Source organism: Panthera tigris, chromosome F3 (genome assembly GCF_018350195.1).
Source record: "Panthera tigris isolate Pti1 chromosome F3, P.tigris_Pti1_mat1.1, whole genome shotgun sequence".
Classification (NCBI taxonomy): domain Eukaryota; kingdom Metazoa; phylum Chordata; class Mammalia; order Carnivora; family Felidae; genus Panthera; species Panthera tigris.
In genome coordinates, this window is record NC_056678.1 from 32,148,019 (window position 1) to 32,167,039 (window position 19,021).

At 40.8% G+C, this 19,021-nt stretch overlaps 1 protein-coding gene across 1 annotated transcript in view; it reads left to right on the forward strand.

The window, feature by feature from the left end:
• KCNH1 (potassium voltage-gated channel subfamily H member 1) overlaps positions 1–19,021 on the forward strand; it is a 378,677-nt gene that overhangs the window by 26,091 nt on the left and 333,565 nt on the right. The window contains exons 2-3 of the mRNA XM_042975709.1: positions 3,396–3,519; positions 7,168–7,274. Of these exons, the coding sequence (XP_042831643.1) occupies positions 3,396–3,519; positions 7,168–7,274 (231 nt within the window). The remainder of the gene's footprint in view (positions 1–3,395; positions 3,520–7,167; positions 7,275–19,021) is intronic.

Here is a 19,021-nt window from a genome sequence, read left to right on the forward strand (position 1 = left end):
GCTCTGTGAAGAATGCTGGTGTTACTTTGATAGGGATTGTATTGAATATGTAGATTGCTTTGGGTAGTATCGACATTTTAACAATATTTGTTCTTCCTATCCAGGAGCATGGAATCTTTTTCCATTTTTTTGTGTCTTCTTCAATTTTTTTCGTAAGCTTTCTATAGTTTTCAGTGTATAGATTTTTCACCTCTTTGGTTAGGTTTGTTCGTAGGTATTTTATGGGTTTTTTTTTGTGCAACTGTAAATGGGATCGATTCCTTGATTTCTGTTTCATTGTTGGTGTATAGGAATGCAACTGATTTCTGTGCATTGATTTTATATCCTGCAACTTTGCTGAATTCATGGATCAGTTCTAGCAGTTTTTTGGTGGAATCTTTTGGGTTTTCCTTGTAGAGTTCCATGTCATCTGCGAAGAGTGAAGGTTTGACTTCCTCCTGGCTGATTTGAATGCCTTTTATTTCTTTGTGTTGTCTGATTGCAGAGGCTAAGACTTCCAATACTATGTTGAATAACAGTGGTGAGAGTGGACATCCCTGTCTTGTTCCTGACCTTAGGGGGAAAGCTCTCAGTTTTTCCCCATTGAGGATGATATTAGTGTTGGGTTGTTCATATATGGCTTTTATGATCTCGAGCTATCCTCCTTTTATCCCTACTTTCTTCAGGGTTTTTATCAAGAAAGGATGCTGTATTTTATCAAATGCTTTCTCTGCATCTATTGAGAGGATCATATTTCTTGTCCTTTCTTTTATTGATGTGATGAATCACGTTAATTGTTTTGTGGATATTGAACCAGCCCTGCATCCCAGGTATAAATCCTGCTTGGTCGTGGTGAATAATTTTTTAAATGTATTGTTGGATCTGGTTGGCTAATATCTTGTTGAGGAATTTTGCATCCCTGTTCATCAGGGTGTCTTATTTTTTTAAAAATATTTCTTGTGTTTTTCTGTGCTACTCTCTGCAAGACTTTATCTTCTAACATTTACATTGAATTTTTAATTACTCACTTTTAATTTACAGGAGGTCTTACATGTTCTCTTATTTTTTTTTCTTTGTCATCCTGTTCTTGTTTTATGGATGTAATATCTCTTGAATCTCTCTAAGGATGCTAATTGGGGATCTTTTTTTTTTTTAAGTTCTTTTTGTTTCCTGTATTATTTCTGCTTCTTCCATAGTCATTTTTTTTCTGTTTTCTTTTCCTCTAATTTTTGTGGATTTTTACCTTTTTAATTCATTTAATTTTATTTTAATGGTGCCTAGAGAGGAGAGAAAATAAACACAAGCAGTCAATTATTATCTATAACTGGCTCTTATTCCCTCTTAACACATAGCTTTAGTGGGGCACTAGCCATGAAAAAGCTCACTCAGTTTTCTTCAACTGCTCTAAGTCTTTGAAGGAAATTACTGACAATTTTACTCAACAAGAGAGATAGTTAAACTGACTGGACTTCATATACACTCAGGGGTGATTTAGTGAATGTTGTGCTTTTTTTAAAGGCTTAGTTGTTCTTTTCAAGAAATGTGAATTATTCGGGAAGAAAAGACCAACATATAAAGAGTTATTCTGTCTCCAGAACAAAGTCGAAAATCTTTGACAGTCAAGACCCATCCCAGTCTGGTATTTGGGCTCATTCTCCAATCTTCCTGACTGACCTTTGTTTGTCTACACCTGTCTTTATGTGTTCCATGCTGTCAGATCTTTGCTCATGTTGCTTCTCAGCCTGGAATGTTCCCTTCCTCCCACAGCCTTACCAAAGGCAGGCATCATATTTTCGTTTCTCTAAATATTGTTTTTGTATCATACATGTTAGGCATTCACAATGTTTGAATGAGTCTTACTCATCTTTCCAGACTAGAACAAGTTCATATATGACCCCTCTGAGACACAATTCTTTGCCTACCTTGGAGTTAATCAGTTTGTTACTGCTTTCTTCAGTTGGTTGTGCACATCTTCTTGTCCTGATAAGTTCCTGGAGTGCATGGACCATATCGCATCAGGCTGGATATCTCCAGGTCGTATAAGGTGGTTGGTACCTACTGGGCACTCAACAAGTATTCATGACCATATGGGAGAGACAGAGGGAAAGACTGGTTGTAGATTTTCAATAAAAGCTTATTTATAAATTTAACAGGTTTATAGATTAACTTCATGAAAGTTGTGTTTTATGTTCCTTTTAAATAGATGAAAACATTCTCAAAAGTAGATTACTGTATTTAGTTATTTCTCCTCCCTTTCATTCCTCCACTCCTCCCCACATAGATAGGAAGGATGGTTACCCATGTTGTGAATAAATAATAAATGCTGTACTAGAACAAAATTAACCTCCCAATTAAATGAAGACATTATATGTCACTACTGTTTCACTCTATCCAGTACACATACACAAACAAACCCCCATCAGTTTACAATAAAGAAGGGTTTGTGCATGTTCTTTCTTTTCTTGAGGAAGGGGTAAGTATTCTGTGGAGAGGAGAGAGCCAAGCTAAAAATGATTATATTTAAATTCTGGATGTTATTTGCTTAATTTAAGGTCTTAATTTAAGGTCTTGAAGAGAAAAAAAGGGACAGTTGATAGAGCACAGAAAATGCTGAAGGCTTTTGATTTTCAGAAATGTGGGAAGTGATGAGAACCCACTGAGCAGCCATACCTGCTGACTTCATCCCTGCATCTGAAGTGAACGTGGGCTGGTGGTCAGTGAAAGAGCTCTGACACGTGGCGTCTGCTGCTACAAAAATCTCAAAATCAGCAAGAAACCTTTTGCCATCTCGAGCCTCTTGATCAGGTTCTGCAAGGCTCTAGTATGGGGGGGGGTGTCTAGTCACTTCCTTACCAAGAGGAGGGCTATCTGGTGTGCTTCTCGAGGCAATCCTCTGTCTCTCTTCCTCTGTCTCCTAAGAAGACTGTCTCCTCTTAGGATGGGTAAATGCTACTCAGGGTCAACAAGGCCAACGTGTAGCTTTTGGCTAAAAGACTGATAAGGCTAAGATGCTAAATGGAGCCCAGAAGAAATTCCTTTTATGTTCTCTCTTGCTCCATAGTACCAGTGTACATTCATTGAGATTAGTTAGAACTTGAATGTATCTCCTGGGAATCACTGGATCTCTGCAAGATTCATCGGTTGGTTGGTTAAGTATGCTTCCTTGGCTAACTTCTTCTTGAACTATAATAACATTAGCATTTGGATTCCAAATATTCAGCTCTAAAGGACTGTTCTTTTGTATTCTGCACAGGGCCATTTTCCTGTCGAAGAGACTGTTTTAGAGGGAAGTAAAGATACCTGGATTGGTTGACATTATTTATATCCTCATTGAATCTCAACTAATGTCTTGCCTCATATGCCCTTTTCTTTTCTTTTCTTTTCTTTTCTCCTTCTTTTTTTTTTTTTCTTAACAGATACTAATTTTGTGTTGGGGAATGCCCAGATAGTGGACTGGCCTATCGTGTACAGCAATGATGGATTTTGCAAGCTGTCTGGCTATCACAGGGCGGAAGTGATGCAAAAAAGCAGTACCTGCAGGTATTTATGTTTGGGGTTGTTCTGTTGACCAGTCTATCCTGGTATTTTCTGGAAAAATAAAAATGGCTTACTTGGTGTGGGATTTGCCTTTCTCTCATTTAATGTTTATACGGGAATGTTTATGGTAATATTACCTCTAGTTCACGCAATATGCTGGGAAATCCAAGAAGCCTTAAAGCATGGTCTGTACAAAATGAGGGACTTGAAGTCACTGAGGTGTGGGGGAGGGGTGCTAGAAAAACTCAGGAAAGTCATTTTCTTTATAAAACAGGAATTCAAAAGTTTGTGAGATGTTACATGATTTGAAAGATGATTAAATAAAGTTAAATGAAAATGAAATAAAATTTTAGATGAGTAAATTAATTTTTTAAGATTTATTTATTTATTTATTTAGAGAGAGATAGATTGAGAGAATCTCAAGCAAGCTCTGTGCTGTCAGCACGAATTGTGAGATCATGACCTGGGCTGAAACCAAGGGTCAGACACTTAGCTGATTGAGCCACCCAGACACCCCAATGATTAAATTAATTTAAAAAAATACATGACTATTTGAGAAGAATCACTATGATGTTGGAAACAAGGACTTTGTTCATAGGGCTTTTCACCAGAAAAGGGAAAGAGAGCTAGGATTTTGTTGCCTTCTGAATCATTCTGTCACATCTCCGGTCACAACCTCAAAGACAGAGGCAAATGATGCTAACAGTACACATAGCCTATGCATTTGACCGGGTTACTAACCAGGCTGTACCCTTGAGCTGTGGTGCTAGAAACACTCTTTTAAAGCACCTTCACGGTGTGGAGCAGAGCAGAGCAAGCAGAGTAGAGCCTGTCCCTGGCCGTGCCAGACGCCCCCCTGCACTGCCCTGGCAAGGTCTTGGCTCAGCACAGCCTTGGGCTTCTCTCACTCCTTGCCTTCTTCGGAGTCTTTTGTCTTCAGTGGTGTTTGCATTAAGTGGAATCGTTTTCCCAGACCTGCCAGATCAAGAAAGCAACTCCTCTCTGAAGGGTGGCAAAACCTGTCTGACACAGGCATAGTCTTTGGTTTGCATTTTGATGGTATTAAATCAGCCATGTAACTAGTTTGGTGAAGAGTATTAAATGCTTTGAAAATACCATTTTCTTATATTTTAGGTGTTTTGGGTCTGGGTAATGGGAAATGTAAGATTCCCCTTCTTCCCTCAAAGATTTGGAAATTATGGCTCTTAAATACTGCCATAAAATTCTGTTATATTTGTGGTTCTCCTCATAAGCATCTACATCCATATCTGCGTCTACATCGGTATATACACATATACAATAGGAACAAATCGGGAGAGTTAGCTTCACTTTTTGGTGTGACTGAAGCAACGTTTCCTTCCCTTCTTGCTTCTTATTGGCTATAATCAGACACTTAAGTTAGCCAACTTTTTTATGCACAACTGTAGGAAATGTATTTAATTCTCTGAAAGTGTCCCCTCCCTAACAATAAAGTAAACATGCCTTTGTGCTCACTGTATTCCTAATGGCTCAGGAACCTCTTTTGCTTATTTCTTGCATTGTAGGCATATGAAATCTAATGTCCAGGTAAAGGAAACTTATGGCTACCATTATATTACAGTACATAAGACTGATGGAAGCTGGGAGTAATTATGGCACTTCACTTATTTCAAGTCTCCATTTTACAGGGATTCATTTTACCTTGTGAAGGAAACTGCCAGCATGTATACCATCATGTCACGTAAATGGGGGTCACTTATCTAGCAAATTAACTCAGAGAAAGTGGCAGAAAGCTAAAAAGGCAACTGGCTATATAAGATGGTCCCAGAGCTCCGTTTTTACCTCCTAGGAGAAGTTCTCTTGTTCTCAGGCAGGGCTAATTTAGTCTTGATCTAGCCATCTTTTTAAAGGTAATTCAACAAGCTCGGTTGTCTGTTTTCCTGATTCATAGATGAAAAGCAGAGTGCTGCATGAGAGAAGCACAAGGTGAACCATAGATAATAATGTCTCTCAGTGGGCTGGGAAGGGACATAATAACACAAGTGACACAGAATTTATAAAGTCAACAGCTAGGGCACATTTTTTTTTTTGTAGAGTGCTGGCAAGCAGAAGCCTACAGTAAGCTCAAGGCTGTTCCAGTATGAGGCCAAGCGAAGCATTGGAGTTGATGGTTGCCTCTGAGGTTCTTTGTAGCTCTGAAATTCTAAGATTCTGTGATTCAAGGCATCAAGAGAAAGTTGGATTGCATTCCGCGTGCACAATTTTGGAAGATGGGATTGTTTAGGAACACACGCCACTGCTTCCACATTACCCGAGATTCAGAGGCTGGGCGTTGGTGTCCTTCTTTTCTGGTCACATGCAGGCCTGAGGTGGTCAGGAGTGGCTTTTCCTGCCCCATTGAGAGATGGCTTTTGTCCTCTTCCATTTTGTTAGTGTCCCGTGCCATGGTTTACTCCACCTAGTTGGGGTGTGTCTTATTCCTAGAGGGACAAATCTTGGTCTTCAGACCATATTCATGGTGGTGCCCAGGAAAATGGACAGTCCTGGCAGTTTTCGGGCCTCTGCTAAGAACCAGTATTAGTCGGTAGGAATATCTACTACCTAGAGGTTTTCTCTAATTTTCTTCCGGGTTACTTATCTCCACCACCCCCGTCCCGCCTTAGTCTACTTTTCTCCAAGTGTGAGCAGTACTAAGAGTTACAGGATTTTATCGTTTCAATTTTTTAAACCTGGTGCTTTTTTGGGGGTGGGCTGGGGTGGGGTGGGTAGGAAACAGAGCTTCACAGACAGTGGCTGAATCTTCTGTTTCTTTCCTCAGCTCTGCCTTAATGTTTAGAGCATCAAATTGCACCCTTTGGTGCAATTCTTTGGCTGATGAATTTCCGTGATTCTTTTCCCATTCTTTTGTTTATTTTGTTGGGAATTAGAAGAGGAAAAATATATGGCCCACATTTATTCTGCCATCTTTCCTGGGAAGTTTCGCTGAGTTGTATTTCTAAAATGTAAATCTGATTATGGAACTGTCTTGCTTCAAACCTCCCAGTGTTTGCTCCCTCCACCCCATTGCTTTCAAGATAAAGTTTAAATGACTTCACATGGCTTGTAATGCCATGTGCTCCTTCATGATTTGGTCTGTGCTTTTATTTCTATGTTATCTGTTGTGAAATCTCCCCACCTTGTGTATATTCCAGTCACACTGAACTGAACTACATTCAGGTTCCAGAATTAACCTCACTCTTAACCTCTGTGCCTTTGCATATGCTCTTCTTTTACCTGGAATGTTTTTTCCCTTCCTCTTCTCATTAATTTCTACCTGCTCTTTAGATTTCATATGCCTCTACCCTGGGAAGCCTTCACTGACCACTCTGTGCCTGTATTCTGGAATTCCAAAAGTGTTGGTCATACTGTTTCCTGATCCACACTTTTCTGGGTGTCTTCCTTATTATACTGTTCATTTTTGGGGGGCAGTGGTAGAGTGCCAGTCACAGTTGAATTAGTGAAGCTTTCTTGATTGAATGAATGTTTCCATTTGTGTGTGTGTGTGTGTGTGTGTGTGTGTGTGTGTGTTCATTTCACATATCACAGTGCTGGGTATAGGAAACATATTTAACATATGATGGTACAATAGTCAGTATTTGTGGAACTAACTTCAGCTTTTTGGTTGATTTGCAGTTTCATGTATGGGGAGCTGACTGATAAAGACACAATTGAAAAGGTTCGACAAACATTTGAGAACTATGAGATGAATTCCTTTGAAATTTTGATGTACAAGAAGAACAGTGAGTATTAAGACCATCCTGAACCATACCTTTATTTATGCACTTGGGATAGTAAAAGAGGTCCTGTTCCTTTGTTACTGTCTTGCATTTTCTTTTCCTCCATCAGCTGAGTGTTGTTACCTGAGGCTGTTGTGTCTGTTTTGAATAAAAGGTTTGGATTGCCGAGTTACCCTGATCCTTATGGAACATTTGAACTTGTCACCGACCAATTAAGACTTCTTGATCTCTTTTTCTGCCAAGTTGGTGTTTTTCCTGTATGGTGAGCTGTTGGCTCAAGGCACTTGTAGACTTTAAGCCTTCTTGGGGGAAAGGAAGACGTGGGACAGTGACTCTGGCCAGATCCTCTTTGTATTTGTCTTCCGTAGTACCTAGCACAGTAGGTAACACCGTCAGATGCCTTATTAGGTGAAGGGATTAAGAGAACACTTATCTTGATGAGCACTGAGTAATATAGAGAATTGTTGAGTTACTATGTTGTATGCCTGAAACTAATATAACATTGTATGTTTAACTATATTGGAATTAAAAAAAAAAGAGTTTCTGAATAGGGGAGGCTGAAGGGTTTGAGTGTCCCAACTTCAGCTCAGGTCGTGATCTCACAGTTCTTGAGTTCAAGCCCTGTGTCGGGCTCTCTGCTCTCAGCACAGAGCCTGCTTTGGATCCTTGTCCCTCTCACTGTCAGCCCTTGCTCTGCTCACATTCTCCTTCTCTCTCAAAAATAAATAAAACATTAAAAAAAATACAGTTTCTGAATAGAGTTCTTCTCCTGATGACCCCAGCTTTCCATCAGAGACAGTATTAATATTCACAGTGGGGTGTTAATATGTATTTGTTTTTGCTACGATACTTCCTCAAAGTGTATTAATGAAGAATTTACATCAATAGCCATACACAGCTTAAAACTTGCTTTTCTCTTAGGCGGTTTCCTGTTGAATGGGGATTAGCTATGTTAGAAGTATGGAAACGTGGGGCATGTGGTCATAGCAGAGCTGCAGAGATGTTAAATAGTACTTTGCTTTTGTTTTTAAAAAACGATTTTGTCTGTAAAGCATTCTGTTCTTTATGTAGGATTGAATGGTAGGTCATAGGTTCAATACAATGTTTCCCGCGTGGCCCAGATAGCACATGAAGATAAGTGTTTATTTTGGTGGCATTCAGAGTGATGCATTTTGCTCTGGAAAGCAAAGGGCACATGTTGCTTTTATCTGGAAGGTGCTGGGACTTTTCTTCAGTTCTGCAAGTGTTGGACCAGTCAGCTGAGAGGACTGTTTGTTTGGTGGCCTGTGCTGGTGCTGATCTGAGAGACTGCCTCAGGGCATCAATGAATCCAAGAGGGTTGTTCCTGTAGCTTTGATGCTAATGTGGCTCCTTGTTCCATCTCCCTCTTTCAGCCAGTAGGTCTTGTTCCTACCTCGCTATTAGGCAGGAGAGGAGCGGGGTGAAGACTGTGAATGGCTCTGTGCTGATGGGGAACACAACCCAAAGCACGAGCTCTTACAGGAGCACACTGGCCTTCTCCTCTGCACATGTGCCCTGAGCTAATGGAGTCAGTTCAAGGTTTTCCACACTGGGAGCCTTTCGTATGGAACAGTGTGGATTTCCCCTTGACACAGAATACCAATTGGGTAGGTGTGTCACAAAAATAATGCTTTGCATTTATATTTTGCTTCAGAGTTTTCAACCTTCGTTAGACTATGCATTTAACTTGTTCAAATTATATGTGTTTGGCACAGAAAGGAGAGAAAGGGGAACTTAATTTAAATGGAGTCAGTGATTTCACTTGCTAGCCCCGTCAGGGGGTATGTACTCCAGAGGGGGTATGCAATGGGAGGGGATGCTTGCTGTTCCCTCAGCTGCCTCCCGGGCTGAAGGCCTTGTATTGCGAGCATCTCATTGCACTGAGGGTGACTCTATACTTCAGGTAGACATGGCCCACATATGTGTGCCAATTAGTTCAACTATCGTTCTACCAAGGAATGAGCATCTCTTCCCTCCTTTCAGGTTGTGGTAGGCTTATTGAGAGCTGCGTGCCCGTCTCCAGCGGGGCACGTCAGCCTAGCATGGGACTTTACTTCCTGAGTGGTGGTAAGGAATTTTCAAGAGTAATTTGGTCATTTGAAATTTTTACCTTATCCTTTGACTTCAGAAAATAGACTCTGTAGAAGGTATGATTCCACTCTATTTTAAAATGTTGATTCTCTAAGCCCCATACAGTAGGCATGGCTGATGTTATGGATATCCATTGTATAAGAAGTTAAATTCCTTATTCGGGGTCATGTGGAGCCAGGACCTGGTTTTCAGTACTTGTTCCAAGGCCATTCTTCCAAGACTGGGACTATCTCACTGTGGGTATGGTTGTGCAGGCTATATATGGTTGTGCCACCATATATGGTTGTGCAGGCTACGCCCTATATGGGGGAGGGGGTGGCAACTGGAAACCAGCTTGTGGTTTGTGTGCCGAATCCTCCGTGCACCGTAGCCTAGCGTTACATCTGTGCTGAGGGAGGAGCTTCTCTTTCTGATTTATACAAAAATGTCTAGAGGGCCAGTGGGGAGTTCCATAAAAGGCTAGGCCTATATCTAAAACATGCAGCATGAAATGCAGATAGTGGTGGTTTCTTCCTAGGAACCTGTTCACCAGCCCTCTCCCCCCCCCCCCCCCCCCCCCCCAAATCCCATCCTGTCCTAAGGAATTTAGAAACTTTAAATTATTTATTTAGCCTGGGAATTTTATATTTGCACTGAATTCTGTGCTTTTTTTTTTTTTAACCGCTTTTTTATTGACCTGCTACTCTATGTCAGACACAGGCTTTATGCTAGGGATGTGGTTATGAAAAGACAGACACAGCCTCTGCCTGTACAACAGACGGTACGAAGCCCTAAGTGGTTTTTTGTTGTTGTTTGTTTGTTTTTAATATTCATTTATCTTGGGGTGAGTGCAAGTGGGGAAGGAATAGAGAGAGAGGGAGAGAGGATCTGAAGTGGGCTCTGTGCTGACAGGCTGACAGCAGTGAGCCTGATGTGGGGCTCGAACCCACTAACTGTGAGATCATGACCTGAGCCAAAGTCGGATGCTCAATGAACTGAGCCACCCAGGTGCCCCCCTCCTTTTTTTTAAATACTTCCTAAGTGTGTGTGTGTGTGTGTGTGTGTGTGTGTGTGTGTGTGTGTGTGTTTTGATGGTGACACCATTTGGAGGAGGTCACTGAACCCTAACTTAGGAGGGCAGGGAAGGAAGTCTTCCTAGCAGACAGGAAATCATGCAGAAACCGAGGGAGGGTGGGAGTTAGGCAGAGGGAAGGGCAAAGAGTAGCCAGGGCTGATGAAAGGCATGTGGTGAGAGCAAGCACTGAAGTTTCAAGAGACCCGAAGCAGGGCTTCTCAGACTTTGACATGCATAAGAAACCACCTGCACACTGCAGTGCTAGTTGTGGTCAGTAGGCCTGTGAAAGGGTCTGAGCCTCTGCTCCCAGGTGATGCCAGTACTGCTGTGCACGTATCACATGCTGCACAGCCAGGACAGAGGGCAGCTATAGTGAAAACTGACCTCCATGCCTACAGGGTGTGTCTCCTGCACGGCTGGATCCCCTGCACCCAGCACAGTGCCTGACACACAGCAAATGCTCCCCCCAAACTCATGGAGTAATTACATAAACATATACACTGTAAAGGGGTAACCATTGAGGCTGGAGAGGTTTGGAGGGACCAGGAACATAGGCACATTATAGAGTTTAGAATTCGCCTTAAGAACACTGGTTGAGAAAGAGGATGGGGGTGAGGGGCGTTAAATATATAAGCAGATTTACATTTTATAAAGATGACTCCAGTAGAGTGGGGGAGATGGAATGGAGCATAGGAAACTGGAGGTGGGGGACCCACTTAGGGATGACTCCCCCCTCCCTTGACGAGATGGTTGCGGCCTGCTGGGGGAGGGAGGAAGAGGCAGTTATGAAGGAGAGAGGTCCAGGGATGTCTCCTCCAGGACTGGGGAGGACTGAGTGTGGGGACTTCATCAGTGGTGCCCACTGACTAGCTCTCCCCTCCGTCTGCTTGGCCCCGGGTGGTGCCCAGGAAGTGGGAAGCACCGCGTTTCCTGTCAGAAACTCTACTTCTGACCTGAGGTAGAACGTGCCCAGTATGTAGCAGAGAGCGCAGTTAAAAGAGGTGCTCTGTGAATGTTTGTTGAGTGACTTTGAAAGGGCTTGGTAGTTACCAAGAAGCAGATGAGTGAAAGAAGCATTTGATTCAGAGAGAGGGTATCAGAGCCGAGGTGGGAGCAGCGTGGGGCTGAACTGACCAGTGATGCCCTCAAGGAGCAGACTGAACAGAAATGGGCGGGAGGAGAGGAGGGAGGAGAGAAAATGTCTGGTTCAATAGACTGAAACTCTCAGCATTTTAAAGCAGCGTAGAATCCCATGGAAGAAAAGTCACCCCTGTTGAGAGTTTTAGCTGTGAAATGTCATCATCTAGAAGAATTTATATTTTGTTTCTCTGATTTTTAAATTGAATCATTTTTACTATGAGAAACACATGAAGATATGAAGAAAAACAATTGCCCCAAAGACTCAGAGAAATACTACTATGCTATTAATGTTTTGGTGTGTTTAGGTTTTTCTTGCACATGATACATAATTGAGATTTTGATGTGTATTCTTTCTTTCTTTCTTTCTTTCTTTCTTTCTTTCTTTCTTTCTTTCTTTCTTTCTTTCTCTTTTTTTCTTCTTTCTTTCTTTCTTTCTTTCTTTTTCTTTCTTTCTTTCTTTCTTTCGAGAACGTGCATGAATTGGGTGAGGGGCAGAGGGAGAGAGAGAATCTCAAGCAGGCTCTACACCCAGCGTGGAGCACAACAGGGGGCTGTGGGATCATGACAGGAGCCGAAATCAAGAGTCGGAAGCTGAACTGACAGACCCACCCAGGCACCTCTGACGTGTGTACAACTTGAAGTCATACATACATCAATCTTTTATCATAAAAATGTCCTCATTAAAATTCCCCATAAATATAATTTAGAAAAGAATTTCGTTAATACTTCTTCCATTGTTGGATATTTATGAGGCTCTAAACTTTATTAAACACAGTGCCAAAGTGGGTATCTTCATGTAAAGGTATTTATTGACATTCTGAAATATTTCCTAGAAGTTAAGAATTACACTGTCAGAGAATGTGAACTAAGGTTCCTGAGACACTTTGCCAAACAGTGTTTCAGAATTGAACCCATTCCCAAGTTCACTTGCAGATTTTGAGTCTGACTCATTGTACTACACCAGCACTGCAGTATAACTTTCAATTTATCAAATTGCCTACAATTAAATTTTTTTTGTTTAATGAGTATTTTTAATGCTAGTGAGACTGAAGTATTTTTTCCTATTTATCTTCCATTTAAAATGATCATTTCTTTGTTAATTGTTCAGTTTCTTTGCTCATATATTCTATTTAATTCTGGTGATTTTCTTATTGGCTTTTTTAGTAAACTCGTAATGAGTTGCTTTTTTTCCCTCTCTCTCATTCTTTACTAGTATTTGCAAGGACAGCCTTGTAGAAAGAATCTTCTGTTGATAAGCATTAATGTTTGTCCTCCTTTTTAGGAATTGGGAGTAATTAGCAAAAGGCTTCCTGGTGTGCTTTGGAATGAATGTGTGGAATACTATTAAATATCTTCAAGGATGGATTATTTGAAAGATTTCTTTCTATCTGTTGGCCAGCCTGATGAACAAACCCAGTCATTTTAGTAGTGCTATGTGTTTTGTATTGTTACTTCACTCATTCACAGTATGTTGGATAATTTTGTTACATCAATGACAATCATTAATGAACTCATTCAGTAAATATTTGGGGGGTCGCTCTTGTGCTAGTCACATAGTTTTTCCATTTTTCAAACAAGAAAATCATGAAGTATGAGCTCTGAGCGAAAGCAGGACACTCTGGGTAACTCTCCACAGCATGTGACTGACCTCACAATTTGTGGTGTGGCAGGTGGCCTCATGTTTGAGACTTCTAGATCAGCTTCTCCATTAGAGAAGCTGAGGAAAAGGCTTCTTACTGTGGTTGTGCCAAGCCAGCAGGGGGAAGTTGCCAGCCAAATACTTATTGATTACCTACTGTAGGCCTATGGATTTGAGCCAAAGAGATCCAGGTATAAGAAACTGACTCTGCCTTTAAGGAGGTTACAATCTAGTTGTGGAGAAATCTAATAGAAAAACCATCATATTTTGCCTAGTTTTCTAATGGATTGTCTTTCATTTATTCAGTGCTAGGAGCTCTTTATATGTAAGGGATATTGATTCAATGTTGAAAAATATTTTTCTTATTTAAACATGTTTTCTTTTTAATTATATTTTTTATACCTTTTATAAGTAAAATGAATTTATGTCACTATTTTCCTTTATGGTTCTTTATATATGTTTATATATAAAGCTTTATATGGAGCTTTATATATGTTTAGGAAGCTCTTTTCCTTACCTAAATGATAAAAATATTCTTCCTTTTTTCCTTCTGGTACCTTTATAGCTATGTTAGTATATTTAAAACATTAGGGCGCCTGGGTGGCTCAGTCGGTTAAGCGTCCAACGTTGGCTCAGGTCATGATCTCATGGTCCATGAGTTTGAGCCCTGCATTGGGCTCTGTGCTGACAGCTCAGCTCAGAGCCTGGAGCCTGCTTCAAATTCTGTGTCTCCCTCTCTCTGCTCCTCCCCTGCTCACACTCTTTCTCTATCTCTCAAAAAATAAACATTTAAAAAATTTTAAATTTAAACATTAAATATGTATTTTTATGTATTACGTGACGTAGCAATCTCAATTTATTTTCCACATTGCTTATTCAGTTGTCTCAGTTCTATGTACTAAAGAATTCAGCTCTTCCCTTCTAATTTCAAATGTCCTTTCCTTTTTTTGTGTATTTATTTATTTTGAGAGAGAGAGAGAGAGAGAGAGAATATGCATGCGAGGGAGGGGCAGAGACAGAGGGAGAGAGAGAATCCCAGTCTCCATGATGTCAGCACAGAGCCCCGTGTGGGGCTTGATCTCATGAACTGTGAGATTGTGACGTGAGCTGAAGTCAAGAGTTGGACGCTTAACCAACTGAACCACCCAGGGACCCTGAAGTGTTCTCTTCTTCTATGCTAGATTCTCACACATTCATGGGCTTGTTTCTCTCCTCACCTTTTCCAGGAGTCCTTTTGTAACTTATTAGCTATGTGAGTTTGATTAAAATGCTCTCCCACTTGGGTTCCCCATGTTTAAAATTGGGAGATAATGTAGTCGCAGTCCATCTCATGGTGGGGCTATGAGACATAAACCACAATGGGCTCCACTGTAAGCACTCAATGAATTCAATGAATGATATTGTTGTTTTAAAGCCAGTGCCCATGGCTCTTAGTTCCTGTGCAGTTGACCTTTGAACAACGTGGGGTTAGGGGTACCAAACTGTCTTGCAAGTGTGAGTATAACTTTTTTTTTTTTAAAAAAGATTTTGTCAATTCCTTGGGTCTTTTTTTTTTAAGCTTATTTATTCATTTAGAGAGAGAGAGAGAGAGAGAGAGAGCGAGAGAGAGAGCACGTGGGAGGGACAGAGAGAGACAGGGAAAGAGAGAATCCCAAGCAGGCTCCACAGCATCAGCACAGAGCCCGACAAGGCGCTCAATCTTACAAACCATGAGATCATGACCTGAGCCAATATCAAGAGTTGGAGGCTTAACTGACTGAGCCACCCAGGTGCCCCTGGGTGTAACTTTTGACTCACCAAAAACTTAACTACTAATAGCCTATAGTTGACTGGAAGCCTTATCAATAACATAAATAGTTAAAACATATTTCGAATGTTTTATGTTCAAAGGTTTCTTGATTACTAATAGCCTATAGTTGATTGGAAGCCTTATCAATAACATAAATAGTTAAAACATATTTTGAATGTTATATGTCTTATACACTGTATTTTTAAAGTAAGCTAGAGAAAAGAAAATGTTACAAAAAATCATAATGAAGAGAAAATACATTTACCAAAAAAATACATTTACAGAAAATATATTTACAGAAAAAAAATTGGGGTATAAGTCGATGTGCGCAACTCAAACCTGTTTTGTTCAAGGGTCAGCTGTGGTAGATGGTCCTTGTCACTATTTTTCTTTCAAAAAATTTCAAAGATTTCTTGGCCCTTCTTCTGCTTTATTTTTCTACTTGAATTGAATTTCAATTCATCAACTCCGAGAAAAACAAACAAAAAAAGAACAACTGAGATTCTGATTGAAATTCCATTAAATTTATATATTAAACAGGGAGGTTTGACATCTTACAAAATTGAATCTTCTCATCTACAAACAATGTAACTCTCTCCATTTATTTAGGCTTTGTGTTTTGCTCTTCAATCAAATTTGAATTATAGTGAGGCTTAAGCATTGATTTTTCTAGCTTTTCCCTCATGTTTGAGAGTGGCCCTCTTTCTCAGAACAGGTAGAGGCAGCTTTGGAGTTTCATTAAACACCTTGAGATACATTCTCTTTTGAGTCATCCAAACACCTCTGTGAGGTGAGATTGAACATTTCAATCTTACCAGCAAAGAATTTAAAAGGAAGGGAGGAACGTATCAGACATGTGTATAGGTTTACTGAATCTAAAGTAATTCTATTATCCCTACTTTGCAAATGAGGAAACCAATTCTAAGAGGTTAAGGTGACATGGCCAAAGTGTACAATAAACTAAGAGATAGGGCTCAAACCCTGGGCTTGGGAATCCCAATCAGATGTTCTAATGGCCAGTAGCCACTGCTTCCCCCTGGTGTTCTCTCATACTCTTCTGTATTTGTTATTTATCTCAGTGAAGGTGACCTGAGACCAATTGGTCTGTTTCCTGGGGCAGCCGCCATGCCCTGGTCTAGTTTCTGGATCTATCTGAATGGCTCCTGCAGCCACTCCCATGAGCCAGTGATAGTGGCTTGGTCAATTCTGTTGCTGTTGAATATGGCCTGGCTGCCTGATTACAGAGAGTACCTGGGAGGAGGCCCAGGGTAGGAGGAAGCCTGATGGAGGCCAAAAAGTCCCTTGTACATCTGAACCTTGCTGTTTTGTTATCTGACTTCTGGGGTTGAGAAACACTATAGCCAGGTCAAGTTGTCAGGTTCATTACTCCATGACCCAAGGGAGCTAGTAAAGGATGAGAATCACAGAGTGACCAGGAGGAGGGGCCTACCCCGGGGCTGCCCTTCCACTTGCACTTTCAGCCAGGAAAGACCTGCTGTCCCAGCAGCAGCTGCCTTTGCCATCAGCCTTTGCTGTGTTTTTCCTAGATTTGTGCATTGATCTTCCTTTATTTATTATTCACCCTTTGTCCTTTTACAGAAACAGGACATCAAATACTTGCTTTCTCAATTTTTCCACTGTAGCCACTTGGGTGCAGAGGCAGAATTTTCCTGATTAACCTTATCTTCCTGATTTTGTGACTGTATGTGTGAATTTCGTGCATGCATTGCTTCTCTTTATCTTGGTGGAGAGAATCCTACTCCAGAATCTGGGCTCTAGGAGAGATCCCTGGCCTCTGCCTCCGGGAAGCTCCTGAATATCCTTGGGGGCATCCAGAGGGATGGAAGAGAAACTGAGTGGGGCTCCAGCGTCTGGACAGCCTATGTTCACTTGAAGCAACTGTTTCATATATTGAGACTTAGAGTAATGTTTCACTAGTCAAAAATGCTTTGCTTTTATGATTAAAAGGTTGGAATTACTGTTCTGTGCCACCTAGGTGGGACTCATGTTCTCTTTTGAAAGAATTTCAGAAATAAAAATTTAAGCCCATTCTGCTTGCTTTCCTAGATTTTGTAGGGAATGATAATTTGGGAGAGAGTTCTGAATGACTGTGAAGACACTGGAAGTAGGACTTATTTCTTTGAAACTCAGCAGGCATTCTTAGAGTTCCTACCCTTCCAAGGTTGTTGGTTTTCACAACTCTAGAATGGTGCCTCCTGGAGTTGAGCCACGTAATGGCCTAATGGGATCCTATGAAAGCATTGCACTAGATGCCATTTAAATAGGGGTGCAGGGTGATAAGACAGCGGCAGTATTTCAGATATCTTGCTCCAGAGTGGATTATGGTCGAATTAAGGGAAGAGTCCTCGATTGTTAAAGTTGGAAGGGGGCCAACTCATAGCACTTTCTTTCCCTGCCTGTGATCAGAACCAATCAAGAGAGATACAGGAATCAGGCAAATGGAGGTTAAAATATCACTTTTAAGACCAGTAAAGCTGATCCTAGAGAATGTAGTTGATGTCTGTGTTCAAGTAAAGTTTCTAAAAGTGAATTCTAGAATCAGACAGACTTACCCACCTAACACAGGCAGCACTGGAGAACCACAGGCTTCTACCAGTCATCCCCTGCCTTTTTGACTTCTCCCCTTCCATCTATAGAATGGGAATACAGAAAAGAATGCAGATTCATCTCTAAGAATGCAGATGTGGAGAAGTGGGTGAGCTAACATATCCAGTTCTTGACCCCAAAATTACCAACCCAGGGAAAAGACTCAAGAGTTCCTTCGAAAGATGTCTCTCCACGAGGAAACACCGGATCGGGGAATAGGTTTCCTCTCTCAACAAGCCCAACTGATCAGCTTGAGATGAACTCTAAGGCAGTGAATACTGACTATGGGAAGTTTTGGTATGAGATTCATATTTATTTACTGAAAAGAAATGATCAGGATAGCATGTGTTTACTCAGGGAACATTTCTGGAGGAAGCATTGGGCACGGTTTGGTGGAGAAAAGCACACAGCCTTAAACAGATTGACATGTAGAAATGGGGAGAGTCCAAGATGAGCTTGAACTCTAGCAAAATGAAAAAGTCCTCCCAGCATGACTAATACAGTGGGGCTCTCATGATCTGGTTGATATGGGCTAACGTCATCAATCCCAAGAGTCATAAATGGAATATAAAGATTAGATGGCACAGTCCCAACTGGAAAAGTTCACAGGCATTAGGCCCAGCTGACACAGTGTAGTGGATGGCCCATAGGTGGTGGCTGGGAAGGCCGTGGTTCCAAGGATTCCAGCAAGATTGAGGCTTCTGGGGTTAGACCTCACGAGTTGGGCGGGGGGGGGGGGGGGGGCTCTCATCTGATTCCTTACTGGTTTGATAAATTCACATTGTTTTCTGGTTTACCATCTGAAAAAACTTGCTTAAGTTTTTTTTTTGTTTTTTGTTTTTTTTTTAGAGCAGAAAGAAAATGGTTTTTTGATTTGTTTGCTTTTTGTCTTACCAGCTAGGATATAATGGAGAGCTGTGGGTGTGTAAGTTCACTTGATGTGACACTTTATTCTGAGGTTTCTGTTGCTTAATTGAAAATGGTTTAAAACCCACAGGTTCTGAGCAGGGGACTGGGAGGAATAGTAACAGAGACCTTTCAAAAACAGTAGGGGTTTCGAAGGCCATATTCTTCTTGATTTTGGAATGCTGTATGTGATTTTTGTATGGTGGATTTTTCTTTTGAAACACATTTTTCTTAGGGTGACCTTATAACTATTTGTCTTCTATAAGCATCCAGAAACAGGCAGCCAAAAATTAAGGAAAGGGAAAATGGACAGAGGATTAAAATTAACTATGGATGATTACATAGATAATATCAGGATTTAAAGAAAATATATTCCCATATGATCTATTTGCTGCCTGTTTGTATATTTTATGGTTATTTATACTTCCATATGAATAAGTGGTATAGCCAGTTTTGTAAAGCTAATCTCAGTCAGAGACATCTCTCTGTCCATGTCATAGGAT